This window comes from Cicer arietinum, chromosome 7, assembly GCF_000331145.2.
Source record: "Cicer arietinum cultivar CDC Frontier isolate Library 1 chromosome 7, Cicar.CDCFrontier_v2.0, whole genome shotgun sequence".
NCBI classification, from domain to species: domain Eukaryota; kingdom Viridiplantae; phylum Streptophyta; class Magnoliopsida; order Fabales; family Fabaceae; genus Cicer; species Cicer arietinum.
The window spans coordinates 1,182,647-1,198,740 of record NC_021166.2 but is presented as its reverse complement, the minus strand read 5'-3'; the positions used below and the strand labels follow the sequence as shown (position 1 = coordinate 1,198,740).

General features: G+C 30.6%; 3 protein-coding genes across 5 annotated transcripts; 2 read left to right on the top strand and 1 right to left on the bottom strand.

Annotated features, from left to right (window-relative positions):
• Positions 1-1,931: 1,931 nt before the first annotated feature.
• On the top strand, positions 1,932-6,267 carry LOC101502174 (polyadenylate-binding protein RBP45B). Of its 3 annotated transcripts, XR_012163844.1 has the most exons (7): positions 1,933-2,360; positions 3,014-3,482; positions 3,785-3,860; positions 5,226-5,284; positions 5,358-5,488; positions 5,588-5,681; positions 5,814-6,267. XR_012163844.1 is itself a non-coding variant. In XM_004507638.4 (6 exons), exons 1-6 carry the CDS (start codon positions 2,091-2,093, stop codon positions 5,991-5,993), a joined length of 1,203 nt encoding a protein of 400 aa, XP_004507695.1. In that variant the 5' UTR covers positions 1,932-2,090; the 3' UTR covers positions 5,994-6,267. The 3 variants fall into 3 exon arrangements, 2 of the variants coding, with proteins under 2 accessions (XP_004507695.1, XP_012573405.1); XM_004507638.4 differs by lacking the exon at positions 3,785-3,860 and having other exon boundaries at positions 1,932-2,360; XM_012717951.3 differs by lacking the exons at positions 3,785-3,860; positions 5,588-5,681; positions 5,814-6,267 and having other exon boundaries at positions 1,939-2,360; positions 5,358-5,492.
• Positions 6,268-7,794: 1,527 nt separating this feature from the next.
• LOC101501851 (uncharacterized) lies at positions 7,795-12,253 on the top strand. Its single transcript, XM_004507637.4, has 3 exons — positions 7,795-8,042; positions 8,136-8,258; positions 10,612-12,253. Exon 3 carries the CDS (start codon positions 10,651-10,653, stop codon positions 11,911-11,913), a length of 1,263 nt encoding a protein of 420 aa, XP_004507694.1. The 5' UTR covers positions 7,795-8,042; positions 8,136-8,258; positions 10,612-10,650; the 3' UTR covers positions 11,914-12,253.
• A 563-nt stretch (positions 12,254-12,816) lies between these two features.
• Positions 12,817-13,714, bottom strand: LOC101501534 (uncharacterized). The gene has a single exon (XM_004507636.4). It carries the CDS (start codon positions 13,515-13,517, stop codon positions 13,035-13,037), a length of 483 nt encoding a protein of 160 aa, XP_004507693.1. The 5' UTR covers positions 13,518-13,714; the 3' UTR covers positions 12,817-13,034.
• Between the last annotated feature and the right edge of the window lie 2,380 nt (positions 13,715-16,094).

Below are 16,094 nucleotides of genomic sequence, written 5' to 3'. Positions count from 1 at the left end.
TTTATCTTGTAAAAAAAAAATTCCTCCATAAATAAACAACTTTATGCATAAAAAACATTGATTTTTAAGCCCCAATGAAAGGAATGGCATGTGATCAAATAAGAGAACTAGAATTATCGATATGAAAAAAAGGAACAATGGTGATAGGATTTACTAGACTGATGGAACATCAATGTGGTGCCTCCCACAGATTCTTCTTTTAGAAAGTTTTTGGTATGTTTAGGTAGGATGTCTAAAATATATAGTTTATTGAATGATAAATTGGATTGTATTATATCAGAAATAAAAATATTAAATTAATTAAATGACTTATAAATTGAATCACGTATTTTAAACATATTAGTTAATTAAATTTAAAAACTAATTTAATTATTTTAAAAAAATTAACTTTGATTAAGATTTTTTTTAAATTTTCAAAATATTTTTTAAATCAAAATATTTTTTAAATCAAAATATTTATCGATAATTCTTTTTTTAAATCAAAATATTTTTTAAATTATTTATTCTTGAAAAAATTTTGAGAAAAAGGTTGAAAACATTTTTTTTAATTTATTTTTTTTAAAATCAAATTCTTTTATCAAAAGAATTTTAAAATTATTTTTTAAAAAAACTTGTACAAATTGATATTAACTACAAAATATTAAATTGATTTATATTTATAAAATATTTTTTAATCGGTTTAGAACTAAATTTAACTAGTGATTTTCAATAACTGAATCAAACCATTAATTTATAATTCAATTCAGTTCAATTTTTACACCATAAATACCCATAATTTTAAGAGTTATAAAATTAACACTTAATATTACACACACCAAGGTTTTGTGGTTTCTTAGTTCTAGCTAACATAATAACCAGTTTAAATTTGAATATCCTTTTAATCAATGAAAGTTTATTGGATAAGAAATAGAATATTTTAAAAACTTTATTGGTTGATTCTTCGCAACCACATGACAATCAATTAGATTTAAACACTTATTTGACTAATTTGATAAATTAATTAACCTAATGGATTGATACATTAAGTGTAATCTGTTAGCATATAATGTTCAAAATGATAATTTTGAAGTGTTTGACTTTAAATTATCCAATTTACTTTATAATTAGGATTTTATGTACAAATTTAATATATTATACTATGTGTCTCGAATGAATATTATGCTATTTATCAATAACATTCTATATATGTTAACAAGAAGTGAAAATAGATTAAATTGAGGTCTAGAGTTTAACTTATAACCTACAATAAATTTAGAGACTTTTTTTTTACATAAATTATACTAAAGTTTTCCATTTATTTATAAATATTAGACTATGTACCATCCAAAAATCATTTTATGTCTATCAGATTAATCTATTTAATTAAATATAAATAACTTTTTATTGCTTATATTTTTATAATATTAAGAAACTTTTTTTTAAATAAAAAATTTATTAATATTTTTTATAACTTAAACATACTAGTGTACTTCAATATGACATATTTAAATGTATTATTATAAAATTAAATTAAAATAAAATAAAATATAATACTAAATATTTTTTAAAATCACGTTAAATACTCTTTAATTTAATTATCTATTTAAAATAAAATAAAAAGCTTATGTGATAAGTGACCTAGAGTTCCATAATGTAATAGTAAAACAGATTCTTAATCACACTTTCAGATTTTTATCCTAAGATAAACCATCAATAAATAGATAAAACTCATACCTAAACTTTTTCAACGTAGATCATATTTAAGCATTGCAAATATAACTCAGCTGAACTTATTTACATCTCTGTAACGCTTTTTTTTGGGGTGTAATTTACGTAAAGTTATCCATTAGCATTGTTAGGGTAAATTGAATATGTGATATCATTGAGAGGGACAAAAATGTCAATTCAATGTAATTAATTATATATAAAAAAATCCGATAAGATGCAAACGCTGACACGCATCCGGGCTAGGGTTTGAGTCTCAACCACTCTTTTAAAGACCGCACTCAACACACACCTCTTCCTCCTTCCCTTCATCCTCTCTCTCTCTTCGCTCTCTCTCTCTCTCTCTCTAGAATTCCTTTGAGATTCATTCCTAAGAAGAAGAGAAGATGATGCAACCAGGACCCGGTATTCCTCCACCCACCATGCCCCAACAATACCAACAACAACCCTACATGATGATGCCTCCTCAGCCACAACCTCACACACAACCGCCTCAGATGTGGGCCCCATCCGCACAACCCCCTCCTCAATCTCTCCCTCAACAACAACAGGCACAACCTACTAGCGCCGATGAGGTCCGTACTCTCTGGATCGGAGATTTGCAATACTGGATGGACGAGAACTATCTCTACACCTGTTTCTCTCACACCGGCGAGGTATAACCGTTTTCTTTTCTTCCTCTTTTTATCTATTTTCAAATCATCGTTTATATTTACTTTTATTTTATTTTTATTTTCATTATTTTATTTTTGGTTTTCATAGTTAAATGTCAACTCTTGTGATATGGTTTTAGATCTGTAGAATATAATACGCTGAAATCCAATTACTGTCTCTTGTTCGTGGGTGGGGTTTTACTTGAACCAAGAAAATTATGCGAATGAGATCAACATCTAATTTAGGGTGGGGTTTTTTTATATGTGAATTTTAGGTTTTTTAACACCGATTAAATCATCAAACTAAAACTTAAAGTATATTAAATCTGTCAATTTAGTCCCGCAAAAGTAAAATTCCCTCATGTTAATTCCTAACATCTTAAAGACTAAGTTGTAGAGTGAATGATACTTTAAGGACTAATTTGATGGTAAATGTTCCCGATTTAAATATTTTTTTGGTTAATATGTATTCTGTTAGGAGAAATTTGGGAATGTTGTTTCATGATTTATGCTGTTTGCTTGAACTGCCTTTAGGTATAGGTGATTGTTATTATATATTTTTGACTATGTTGATGGTGGTTCTGATGTTTAGAAGGCTGGCGGTGGTTCAAGGTCATTGTTCTTATTATTGTGGGATTTGGACTTTTTGTTTGCAGGTTGGATCTATCAAAGTTATTCGTAATAAGCAGACTAATCAATCTGAAGGTTATGGCTTTATTGAGTTTACTAGTCGTGCTGGTGCTGAAAGAGTGCTTCAAACATTTAATGGCACTATTATGCCAAATGGTGGGCAGAACTTCAGATTGAACTGGGCAACATTTAGTTCTGGTGAGAGGCGTCATGATGATTCTCCGGATTACACAATATTTGTTGGAGACCTGGCTACTGATGTTACAGATTATCATCTGACAGAAGTATTTAGAACTCGGTATAGTTCAGTTAAGGGGGCCAAAGTTGTGATTGATAGGCTCACTGGTAGGACAAAGGGTTATGGTTTTGTTAGGTTTGCAGATGAGGGTGAACAAATGAGGGCTATGACTGAAATGCAAGGGGTTCTTTGTTCAACAAGACCCATGCGTATTGGACCAGCCTCTAACAAAAACCTTAACACACAGTCATCCAAAGGTTTGTCTCTTCCATGATTGTATATATATTTTGAAGCAAATTTTCTTGAGCTGTTTTTCATTATGATGCCAATGCCTGGCCTATTATTTAATGGTGATACTGTTTGCGTATAATGCTTTATGTCTCTGGTTGTCTTTTATTTTGTGTATTAAATGTTATCCTTTATTATATGATAAGTTTCAGCCAGGCTCTTGAAGATATGCAGTCCGACTCAATTCATTGTTATTTCCTTTCAAAATTTGGGCTAAAGTAAATGATTTAGAATAATAAAATCTTATAGAACTCCTGTTGTCTCAAAGCAGGGTGTCAAGAGGCTCTTGAAGCCTGGAACTGATTTCAGCTGAAATGGTTACCATTTTAGTGCATGGCCTTGCATAGGTCAGTAATCCGTTTATGTCTTGCCCGTTATTTTTTGGTGGCATTTTCTTTTCAGCCTTTATTTCGCGTCTTTTCTGTTTGCTGCTCTTTTCCTTTCGTTTTGTCAGTGGCTTTTTGCCCAATTAGATACCGCAGCTTTTTTTACTTTTTTTTTACAGTCCACTGTTCTTGGTCTCAGCTCTTAATTTTTTTACTCTTTTGAGCTTACTTCTTTTGGTGTTTTTAAATTTTAACCATAAAATGAGTTCTTGTTGTAGGACTACATTTTTGTTTTTTTGGGGTTAGATTTATCTTGTTTCTAAAGCAAATTTTGTTTACTTTTAAACAAAATTTGTTCATCTATCTGATGCTTTAATAATTAAAGTTTCCAATCTCTAATCAACAAAGTGTGGGTGCTGGTCTTTAGGGCATTCATTTAGTAGAATCTGCATTATCCAGACTGTCTGTTTGTTTTTACGTCCTTTATTTTTGTCATGATGCTATGTGCTTTTTCCATTCTGTCTTGGTAAGTTTCTCTGCTCAGTTCTGTGTAATCAATTTGTAATTTACCATATATTACTCAATCCAGTGAGTAGCCTAAAATTCTTCAGAATTTCCAGTTGATGAGCTGTGAAGTTTTTTCCCTGCACAAGCTTTTGACAGCTTCATGCTGCAATCTCTATGGAAAAATCTGATTATACAAATAGGACACAAGGAGGATCAATGCCTTTTCAGTAGGCTTTTATAACACACTTACAAATATATGTAAATTGTACTTGCGTTGGTCAGCTGTTTCTAATTAATTTTCTTGTGTACTCCCTTCTGATCAAATTATGCATATAAAGAAATGTAGTATATCACATTTAATCTATGCAATCTCAATGATTAAGTCTATTGCCTTAATTACTATCATTATATATACCATCACATTTAGATATACTATCATTAAATAGGAGAGATTTTATGAAGATTTTCTTATGTTTCATTCCAAAAATTGAGTTAAATTTGGTGATGTGCATTCCAAAGCGAGTAATTGTTTTAATACTTAGTTTATTTTTGTTTATGATTTCCTATGTAGATGAAAAATGTTTAATATACTCATGTTAAGTAAATTGAATGTGTTTAATGTATACTTGATACTTCATATCTTTTTGCGGAATGGATTTTGACGGTTGTAGTTCGTATGAGGCATAAGTTAGTTGTTGTTTCTGTAATTCCTCTTCATGTGTGCATGCTTTTGAAATGAATCATCTGCTGCTGAAACTGGATATTCAAAGTGTCTGAAAAACTGTTTATAATTGGTTAATTTTCTGTCTTCTTCCCTATGCATTGCTTTCTACAATTTTGTCATTCATCTTTTTATTTAATTGTACTTTGAACGTGCAGCATCCTATCAGAATCCTCAAGGGGGGGCACAGAACGAGAATGATCCAAATAATACAACAGTGCGTACTTCTTTTATACATAGAATCTATTCTCCTTTGTGCTTGTTGGTGACCTGATTTTATTTAATTGCAGATTTTTGTTGGCAATTTGGATCCTAATGTCACAGATGATCATTTGAGACAAGTTTTTGGGCAGTACGGTGAGCTAGTTCATGTTAAGATTCCAGCAGGCAAGAGATGCGGATTTGTCCAATTTGCTGACAGGTAAATTAATCAGTTAGATATTCAATGTTCATCTGTGATTGTATTACTTCCACATTCTATTCTGTGCTCTGACAGTGCCACTATTTTTTTGCTTATCAGGAGCTGTGCAGAGGAGGCACTGCGCGTGTTAAATGGTACACTTCTTGGGGGACAAAATGTTCGCCTTTCATGGGGCAAAAGTCCAAACAAACAGGTAATGATTTTGAAGATTGTTGTAAATTTTATCTGTGCACATTTCCTTCTGCTTTCTTACTGATTTTGATCAATGAAGTCGGTTTTCTTGGGCTGTATAATTGTTGTAAATCCTTTCTCACTGATTCTTCAGGCCCAACAGGATCCAAACCAGTGGAGTGGATACACCCAGGGTTATGGATACACCCAAGGTTATGAAAATTACGGTTATGCTCCTGCTGCTGGACAGGACCCCAATATGTATGGCAGTTATCCGGGATATGCAAACTACCAACCACCTCAGCAGCAACAGCAAATAGGATATAGTAGTTAAATTCAGCCCCCCAATTTTCCGTGTTGTATTCCAATGATGATTACTCACTTTCTGTTGCTTCTCTTTTTGTGTCTTGTGGAACTTGAAACCTGTCTTGCCCTTTTTTTTCTTCTTATTTATCTTGTTTTATGATTGCTAAGTACATTTATATTCTATGCGGATCTTATGTATCCCCAAAATATTGCTTGCTGAATACTTTATCTATATTACATATGAATTGGTCCATTTTCCATATTTTGTAGTAATTATGGGATTTGGATTTCTCGTTTTTTAAGTCTTGTGATACTTTCGTGAAAGATAGATACATTATTTTCTATTTTATTCATTAACAGGAGAGCATCAAAATCAACCAGACATCCTTGGTAATCTCAAATGCAGATTACAAAATAGAACATCCATTTTGTATGTTAATCTTCTTTGTGCTGAATTCTCCCAGCTACTTAGGCTTCTTTGCTAAATGAATTATGTTCTACTTTTTTTTTTTTTTTTAATTTAACTAACCACATAAAACGATGCTGCTTTCAATTCATGGAAAAATTTTCATATTGCTTTCTAATTGAACTCAGATTTTAAACAAATAAATTTTAAGACAATTTAATTTACTAACGAGAGAAAATGACCTTATTACTTTTATCTTAATTTTTACTAGAATTTTCTTTGAACAACTAAACAAGAATCCTTAAACATTAATTTCCTTTGTTTTTTCTTGGATAGAACTATTTTTTAAAAAATTGTTTAAAGTGTAGTGTTATTTGATCCCAAACGTAAAGTAAACTATGTTTGACCAACAAAATATGATGCGGCACTTCATTGTGACCCATTTTGATTGAGTTTAGACTGTGCTACATCAACAACTCAATTTTTTCCTTTCTTTTATACTCAATTATATTTTTCTTTGGCTCTATCTATTTATTTAGTTTGTAATAGTTTTTCTTTTATATTCCATTTAATAAAAAAACACGTGATTAACATAAATCAGAAACTTGAATGTAGTAAAATTAAAATTAAAAACACTTGTTGATTTCTCCTTCCACATCAATCTCAAACATTTACATAATGAAACGAAGAAAGCAAAGGAGACAATGGAGATTGAGATAAAGGGAGAACATACTACGAAGACAAAGGGAGACCAAATTGAAGAGAGCGAACCCGAGTTTATAGTCATCAGAGCTTTCTCTTTATTGTTGGTCGACGAAACAAGAACAATGACAAAACTACGAACGCCGACATAGAAGAAGTGCCAATTTTTTTTAAAGGGACTACTAAACATAAACTATTAATTTTTTTACGAGAATAAAAATTTATTTAACTAACTTTTATCGAAAGTTGAGTGTCTTTATAATTTTTAAGAGTTTTGGGATAAATTATAAATACCAAAAGTTTTTGCAATTTTTTAAGAATTGAATAACCAATTTAAAAAATTAGAAAAACTGTAAGGACCGTATGTAAAATAGACTACTATGTGTATTAGACATGAACGCGTCCTAAGATGCTACCTACTACTCAGATTGGTTATTAATTTGATAAAAAGAGTAGAAGGGTATTTTTATAAATAAAAAAATATTGAAAAAACATTCAATAAAATAAAAGGGTTAATATATCTTTAATCTTTATAAAATATTATTATTTTAAGCTTACAATATAATTTTTAATCGTATAAAATTATCATGCATATATTTTTAAATTAATTTCTATTATTAAATCAATATATAATTTTATAATATTTATAAAATTATTCCACATAAATTAAATTAAATTAAATCATATTTTGATTACTTTTATTTATAATTACTCAAAAATTAAAAGATAAATGAAATAAAATTAGGTTGTAGGATAGTTTTATAGAGAATAAGTTATATTTTTATTTTAATAGTAACAACTAGCAAAAACGTATTTAACCATAGAAATGAACAAATATAGTTAAATTAAGCACGTAGGCGGTAGCACAATGATTTTGAATGAAGCTAGCCACGTGGGTTTTTGTTCTTCTTCCCAGCATGTTGGAGTTATAGATCTGATGAGAATGAGAATGAGACTGATTCATTAATAGTAATAATACCCAACTCTAATTATAATTAATACTACTATTTAATTTTTATTTAATTCAACAACCTTTTCATCAGTTTCCCTTTTCCGTTTCAGGAAATCTAATCCCCTAAAACACCAAGGCAACAGCATTGTTCGTGTTAGATTTATTCATCAAAGTTTTGGATTTTGTAGCTGATTTGATTCTCTTCAACCTCTTCGAATTTCTGCAATCCATCTGTCAGTGCTGCTTTTATTTACCCTTAATAAAGTAATATTAATAAAACTTTTTTTTTTCTTCTTTTCTGTGTTATTGAAGTGGTGAATCCATCTTTGATTCATGGCACTCTTGTAAATTTTGTTCCATGTTAATTTAGGGGTTCGAATTATGTTCAGTTTGTTTGAATTTGAATAAATAAATAAATGGCTTACACACACAAGTAGTGCAGTGGTCCCTAGAAATAGAAAGGCACCAGCAGGGATAACTTTCATATATTATTATAATATGATAATGATTTCATAACAAAAAAACACTCATGTTATGGATATGATCATATAAAATTGTTTTTATTTTTTGACTCATAAAATTGTTAAGATGATCCAATATTCCCTGAATTAACGTTTTATGTATTATTATTTTAAATAAGTGAATGATAGAATATAGATATAAACTTACCAATTTTAATGTACTACATAGCTCAACCGACAAATGTCGATATTGTTAGGTTGGATGTATGTGAGTTTATGGTGATATTTACCGTCTCTTCTAAGAACCAAAAAAAACTTACCAATTTTAATCATAAACATTTATGAATTTTTCTATTTTAAATAAATGGATGGTAGAAACACAATGTTCCCTTTTTTTATTGAGAACATCATATAGTTGCCACTGTCTTTTCATCCTTCCATGAAGTAGCATAAGTTTTTACCAACTGATATTCTGTTAACTATCAATTACTAGGAAATAATAAAAGCCAGTATACTGATATAGCAGGGAACAATGCAGTAGTAAGGTAAAGGCATGTCGTGTTTACAACTTTATTATTGCTGCTCATTCTGAGGAGAGGTATTAGTACTTTTCTTGATAGAAGTTATAGAAGAGAAAAAAGTAAACAAAAGTAAAATGGAAATTATATTGAATAATGAGAGAATGAATTGCATCAAGGGGGGTAACTAACTAACTAGTAACTCGTGTAAAATAACTAATTAGTGTAACTAACTAACTAACTCGTGTAAAATAACTAATTAGTGTAACTAACTAACTAACCAACTAAGGCTAACTATAGAATAGTCGCTAGTTGGTTAACAAACTAACTAACTAACAATGTAAAGTAACTAGATATTTAATACTAGGTGTTGTCACAACTCACAAGCCTTAGCAGGCCCTTTGGGAGGTGTTTACAAATCACATTAGCTGAGATTCCAATACTGGTTTATACTTTCTATGGTCTATTAACTAGATTCTAGTACAATTTATTTCTTTACTTCTAAGTTATAAAAACCATGATGCTATTGAGATTGTAGTACAATTAATTTCCTTCTGTGCCACCATTCTCAATCAAAATTCTGAAATGGAATTTTATATATATCTTATCTTTTTCTCACACACTATCACACTTTCTTCTAAATTCAGTTATTTAGTTTTGTCAAATAAAGGTATATTGAAAAAAACAGTGCAATTGGGTAGTTGTTTTGATGAATCTGCTATGAAAATTGCGGCACTATGGAAATTTGAATGATTTTGTTTTGAAATCTGGGGCGCTATTCAATAGTTGATTTGATTGAATCTGCTATAAAAACAGTGTTTCTAATAGATAGTGGATTTGAATAAATCCTCTGAAAACTACAACGCTATCGAGTAGTGCTTTTTGGATGAATCTGTTATATAAACTATGGCGCTATTGGATGAATATGCTATGAAAACTGTGGCACTATTGGGCAGTGATTTTGGATGAATCCACTATGAAAACTATGGTGCTATTGGATGTAGTGGATTTAAATGAATCTCTGCTTGTAAAATTGTGGCGTTATTGGGTTGTGGAAGTAGTAGATGTTGAAGGATGTGTCTCACTATCTGACAATGAGAATGAGGATTATATTGTGCTAGGGAAGTGAATAATAGATCTTTTGAGTTTTGTGTTAGACTTCTTTTTAATTGTTTTTAGTAATAACTAGTCAAAATTTCAATAATTGTACTTCTGATTTATTGTTATGTCACTTTTTTATTCAACTTATTTTTATGTAGTTTTGTTTGCATGTAACATACTTTTACATATATAATTGATTCATTTCAACCTTTATGCGACTTGTGCTATTTGCCTGCACTACTATCTGCCCTTTCACATAGGTGATTTTCGGCTTCCCTCTATTTTGGTGATCTGTTGTTGATAACACAATCTTAACCAGTGTTAAGATTAAGGAACATCTGATAATGATATCTACATCATTTGGTTCCTGATAGATACATTGATATTGTTTTGTTTCCTGACTATCCCACAATACTTTATTACTAGGAGTGATTAATGTTTGCTTATTTATACTTTCTTTTGCTGTTCAAATAAATGAAATGATTATCCCTTGTGATATGTTTCAGAGAGATAATTTTTTGAGAGGTTTGAATATCTTCTGAAAAATGAACCAACAGAATCAAGGACCCAGCATTCCATCAAATGTTCCAATGAAACGAAAACGGGGCCGACCACGAAAAGAAGAGAATGTAGTGCATAAATCTGAAAATGTGTTGAACTTCAATCAGCCACCAACTGGCCAAGCTAATGGTTCTGATGGTGTTATGTTGGGGAAGGTGGTCACTGGTGTCATTGAAGCATCTTTTAATGATGGATATCTTGTTAATGTTAAGGTAGCAGAAACAGATTCCTTTTTGAGAGGTGTTGTGTTTCTTCCAGGTCAAGTTATTCCAGTCACTGCAGAAAATGATGTGGCTCCCCATGTCCAAATGATCAAAAGGAAAGAGTTTCCAATTCCAATGGTAAACCCTCAGGTTCAGGCTCAGACTACCGAGGTCCATGGTGCACTTACCTCATTGCAACCTATTGGGCTACAAATACAGGTTCCTTTGCATAGAGAGCACGCACTGCCGACCGAGATTATCTCAGTTCCACCAGGAATATCAGAACCTGAGCATGTGAATCAGTCTTCCTCTCTCAAATCAGAGTTGGAATGTGACAAAACTGTTAAACAAGGTGATAAATTACATGAACTTGATGTCTCCACACAGGTAGAAAAATTAGGGTTTAGGGCTAATAATGGAGGAGCAGAAAAAGAGTCAAGGCCGGTGGCATCTGAAACAATGAACCTGTTTCCAGTAACCGGAAACACTGATAAGGAGCTCAGAACTGAACAGCAAGTATTTCCTTCAGTGCATCAGTTGAATGAGTTGGTTCATGATGAACCAAATAGTTCAAATACTGAACTCAACTTGGTTCCTTTATGTGCTGAACCTGAATCAATGCAATCTGAACAGACTAGTAAATCTGTTGAAAACTTTGTGGAGAAGCAGAACTTGCCAGAAACAGATTCACAGGAAGATGCAAATACAAAGCTTCTTTCTATTGAGACTTTGAGCAAAGTTGACAATAACAACTTAAATTCAAATGGAAAACCAAGTACTGGTATTGCTAATATTCTTGATGCGGTACCAAATCATACAGTTGAGATAAGCCAACCTGAATCAATGCCATCTGAACAGTTTGTTCAATCTGCAGATCTTTCTGACTCCAAGCTTGCATCTGATCAAGGATGTGAATTCATGGAGAAGAGTGATTCACAAAACTGTAGCTCTCTTGGCGACATCAATAAGGTCATTTTCAATCATCCTAATCAATCTTTTGTTGATGCAGTGCCTTCTGAAAACCAGATTGGATCAGGCACTTGAAATTTTTTAATTGGAAGAGATGGAGGAGTCTATGGATGAAGATCGGAAAATTTACATTTCAACCTCATCACAGGCTTGAAATCTGATCCAATCTTTATCTGTCGACTCCAACTTTGCTGAATATAGTGACTGCAGTTATTTTATTGCAGCAAATCCATTTCCAAAATAAACCAGTTTAGACTGTTTAGTAGTCATTTGGTTTGACACACTATTGGAATTGAGTAGACATTCATAGTTACAGTTTTGGGTCCTCTTAATGATTTTCTTCTTATAGTATGTTCCTTTGCTCTACCTTTTGTTGTTTCAGTTATTGAATAAAAGAATTTAACTTTCAGTTGTATATTGCATGGTGAAATCTAACATAATTGGATAGTATGTACAGTTCTCATTATGTTGATTTATTATTGTTTGATACTTCTGAATTACCATTTTTATAGTAATAATTAACAAAAATCTAAAGTCTGAGTTTGAAGAAATGGCACAATGATATGTGCAGCCAGTGAGCCTTTGAGATTCATAGTTTGAGCAACTGCAATGCATAAATTGTGAAGAATCAAATTTGTGTTGTTAGGGTACTTTTTTAGATCCATAGTTGACATATGGAATTTATGAATACTCACTCATTCTTATTCCGATGTTGAAAAAAAAGGAATATCCTCCTCCTTTGAAGGAGAAAGCAGGAAATCATTGAACAATAATTAGTACTCCATATTATATACTAATTTATTTTATATAAATTATTGAAAGAATAATGGCTTTTGGATACGTATGTTTTCGTTATGCTTGTTGAATAATTGTAGAGTACACGAAACATCTTTGACATGGTCTCTTATTTAATTTCTGAGGAATCTGGTTTGGGTTTTAAAATTAAAACTACTGAATTCCAAAGAGAGAGGAAATAAATTACAGTAACAATAATGTTTTGGATGAGCTAGCTAGCTGAATCAATTCTACAAAAAAAAGCACTTCGCTTGCAGATCATATACACAATTACTACACAAACCTCTATACATCTAATTATATGAAAAGTTGAGAAGAAAATAAAAATAAAAATATGGTCAATGAACCATTGAGCTAACTAGCTAGCACTATTAAACTAATTAAGCTTAGGAATTAAGTAATTAACATTCAGGAATAGTCTCTAGCACAGGTTTCCAATGACTGTGATGATGGTTGTTTGCAATTTCATGATCTCTAGCTTTTTTTATTAACCGACAAAGAACTTGTTCTGCAGAAGCTAATTGCTTCTTCTTCTTCATCATCGTCATCTGCTGCGGTTGTTGTTGATTATTATTATTAATGTTCTGTATCTCTCCCAATAGTTCAGCAAGCTCATCCCTTGAAATCTTCAATGTCACCTTTCCATTGGCATCACAAGAAGCTCTCAACTTTCCTAATAGCTTCTCCTTATTACTATTATTTTTGTGATCTACTATGTTCCCTAAACACAAATTCCGTTGAGATTGAGCAAGATGAGATTCGTCAAATACCTTGCTTGACGATGAACATGACTTTGATTTCTTCAACGTTTGGTTAGACTTCAAAGATTCCCAATCATCTCCACACCACTCCATTGACGACGGTGCTGTGCAACAGTTTCCCATTTTCTTAATTAATTAAAGTCTAATGAACAACAGATTCTCTTTGATATATAAAAATAAGCGCTTATGTATGTATGTAATATATTAAAGTCTTAAAAGAATGATGAAATCTAAAACGTATGTAATGAGATAATAATTGTAAAGTGGGAGGTTATGATTATTTATAAGGGGTGAAGTGAGAGAAATGGATATATTTGGCACATGGAGTAATAATATAAATAAATATGGCGAGATTGGGTCTCATTCTTATGTTCGTTCGTGTGCATGGCAGCCGAAAAGGGTATTTAATTTGTTGACCACAACCGTGTGTATATATATATCTTAACCGAATGTATATTATATGCCGTCGAAGACCCAACTAGTTTTTAATATATGCAATATTTTATTGCGAATGTGTGAACTATGATGCCACAGGGAATTTCGTATCACCTTTTTAAGACCGCCTAATAATACCTATAGTACTAGTAACCACACCCAACTCAATGTCAATGTGAATGTACATTACTACATATATCGTTATATATATTATATTTTTTGACAAATAGGACAGAAAACTAGAGTTGTTTTAAATTTATTTAACGATAAATTTTGATTACAATATATATAATTAATTTATAATTATTTTAAATTTATATTTTGATTACAATATATATAAACATTTTTTTTAATTATAAGGATATAAGATCACTATGTGCTAATTAACTAGTGTACTTGCTATCCTGGCATGCGAGAAAAATTGCATCGGTACGTCATTAGGTAATTTAATTTCAAGATTAATAATGCTTTTTTTTTGTCCGGTGGTTTTGAAAAATCAATTTATCAGAAAAGAGCTGAATCGTGTATGTATCAAACTCTTAGTAATAATGTTCAGATGAAACCAGATATGCATCGATTAATAGTAGTGTATTTCATAATTTGAATGCTGTATAAATTAAGATAATAGTTGGTGACTTTTCTTTTACTTTTTTGACCAATGAAAACATAAAATGATCTTTAGCAAGCTATAACATCAATTACAAAACAGATCTCGTGTAGATTTATGAGAAACATATGAATCACGCGGATCAAAAAACACTAAAGAGAAACCACCTTTTGTTGTCATTCATATTTTATGTTTCTAAGTAAGAGCAAAAGCAAAGCAATATGCAAAAGAAAAGGAAAGTTAACATAACGACAAAGATGTGTCAGGAGTACTTCTTTTAACGCTTTTTGTTGTTGTTTAAGAATTCATATATGAAAGCGTGGATTGATTTTCATATATTATAAGATTTTATATCTGAGGTTAACTCGTTTAGGAAATTATGTTTAGGATAGTTTGAGATCTCAATAGTAATGTACTATTGCATTTCTTGTATGAAAAATATTGTTCGCTAATTAAACGCAATTCACGGAATGAAACAACTCCATGTTCCTCAAATTCGTGTATGAAAAGAAGTTTGATAAGAAACACATCAATGGCAATATCCAAACGGGGTATTATTGTTTTCTTATCCAAATAAATAAATAGTTAGTTTCTTGTCTTTTTGGTAATGTATTTAATTAATATCCAACACTAGGTATCTGTTTGTCGTCGTTAATGATGACTTTAACTATTTTCCAAATATTCATTTCCTAATTTTTCCTGCTGTGGTCATTATTGGTGAACGGAATATTAAGTAGAATTAGTCTCATAAGTTATAACAAAACATGCATGAAGAAAGTTAATCAAAGTAAAAGTATATATAAAACGTCTAAGCTCGATCAGATTAAGATATATATCAAATAGTCGGTATAAACGTCTGCATGCACGTTTCTCTCGTGTTCAGTTTAATCTTTCAAATTTGTCTTTTCTAAATTATCATAAAATTTTGCATATATATTCAAACTAAACTAAATTTTGAAGGCTTACAAAAACCACAAGGGCAAATATTTACAGCTGAAATATTAATCAGTGTGAGTTAATTATTTGGATTAATTCCACCATCATTACATATTGCAGATCTAACACAAAATATCGAGGAGAGCGATAAATATATATTATAATTGAAATTCATAAAAATCATATAGTTATATTAAAGATTCAATATAACATCAATATAAAATAAAAATATAATATTAGAAAAAGAGATATTTACGTCGAATTAAAGTTATTTTTTCGTTCTCCTCAATATTTTTTCGTTATTTTGAATTCATCGATAATTGAATCATAACTAAAATTTTCAGCTATTTCTTTTTCAATATAAAATATCATATTGTCAGCAAAAAATTTATCTTCCATCTTGTTACGCATTGTAGAAGCCGGAAGAGTTAAGATAAAGCGAATTAGCCGGTCAATCAAATAATATGTATATGTTTTCTCTGGGTTTTTTTTCTTTAGAACTTTGCACAATTCAGGCATAGTTGACAAGTTATTCAAATTTGGACGACTAATAAAATCTAGAACAAAGTATTTCAAATGAAATCTCAAATTAATTTTCTCTTGATAATTAAAATCTAGAGGATAAAATTTATTTAAAAGAGTATATATATTGTCCATATCACATCGTATCATATATATCTTTAGAAATTAAATTAACTAAAACAATTAAAATAGCATCACAC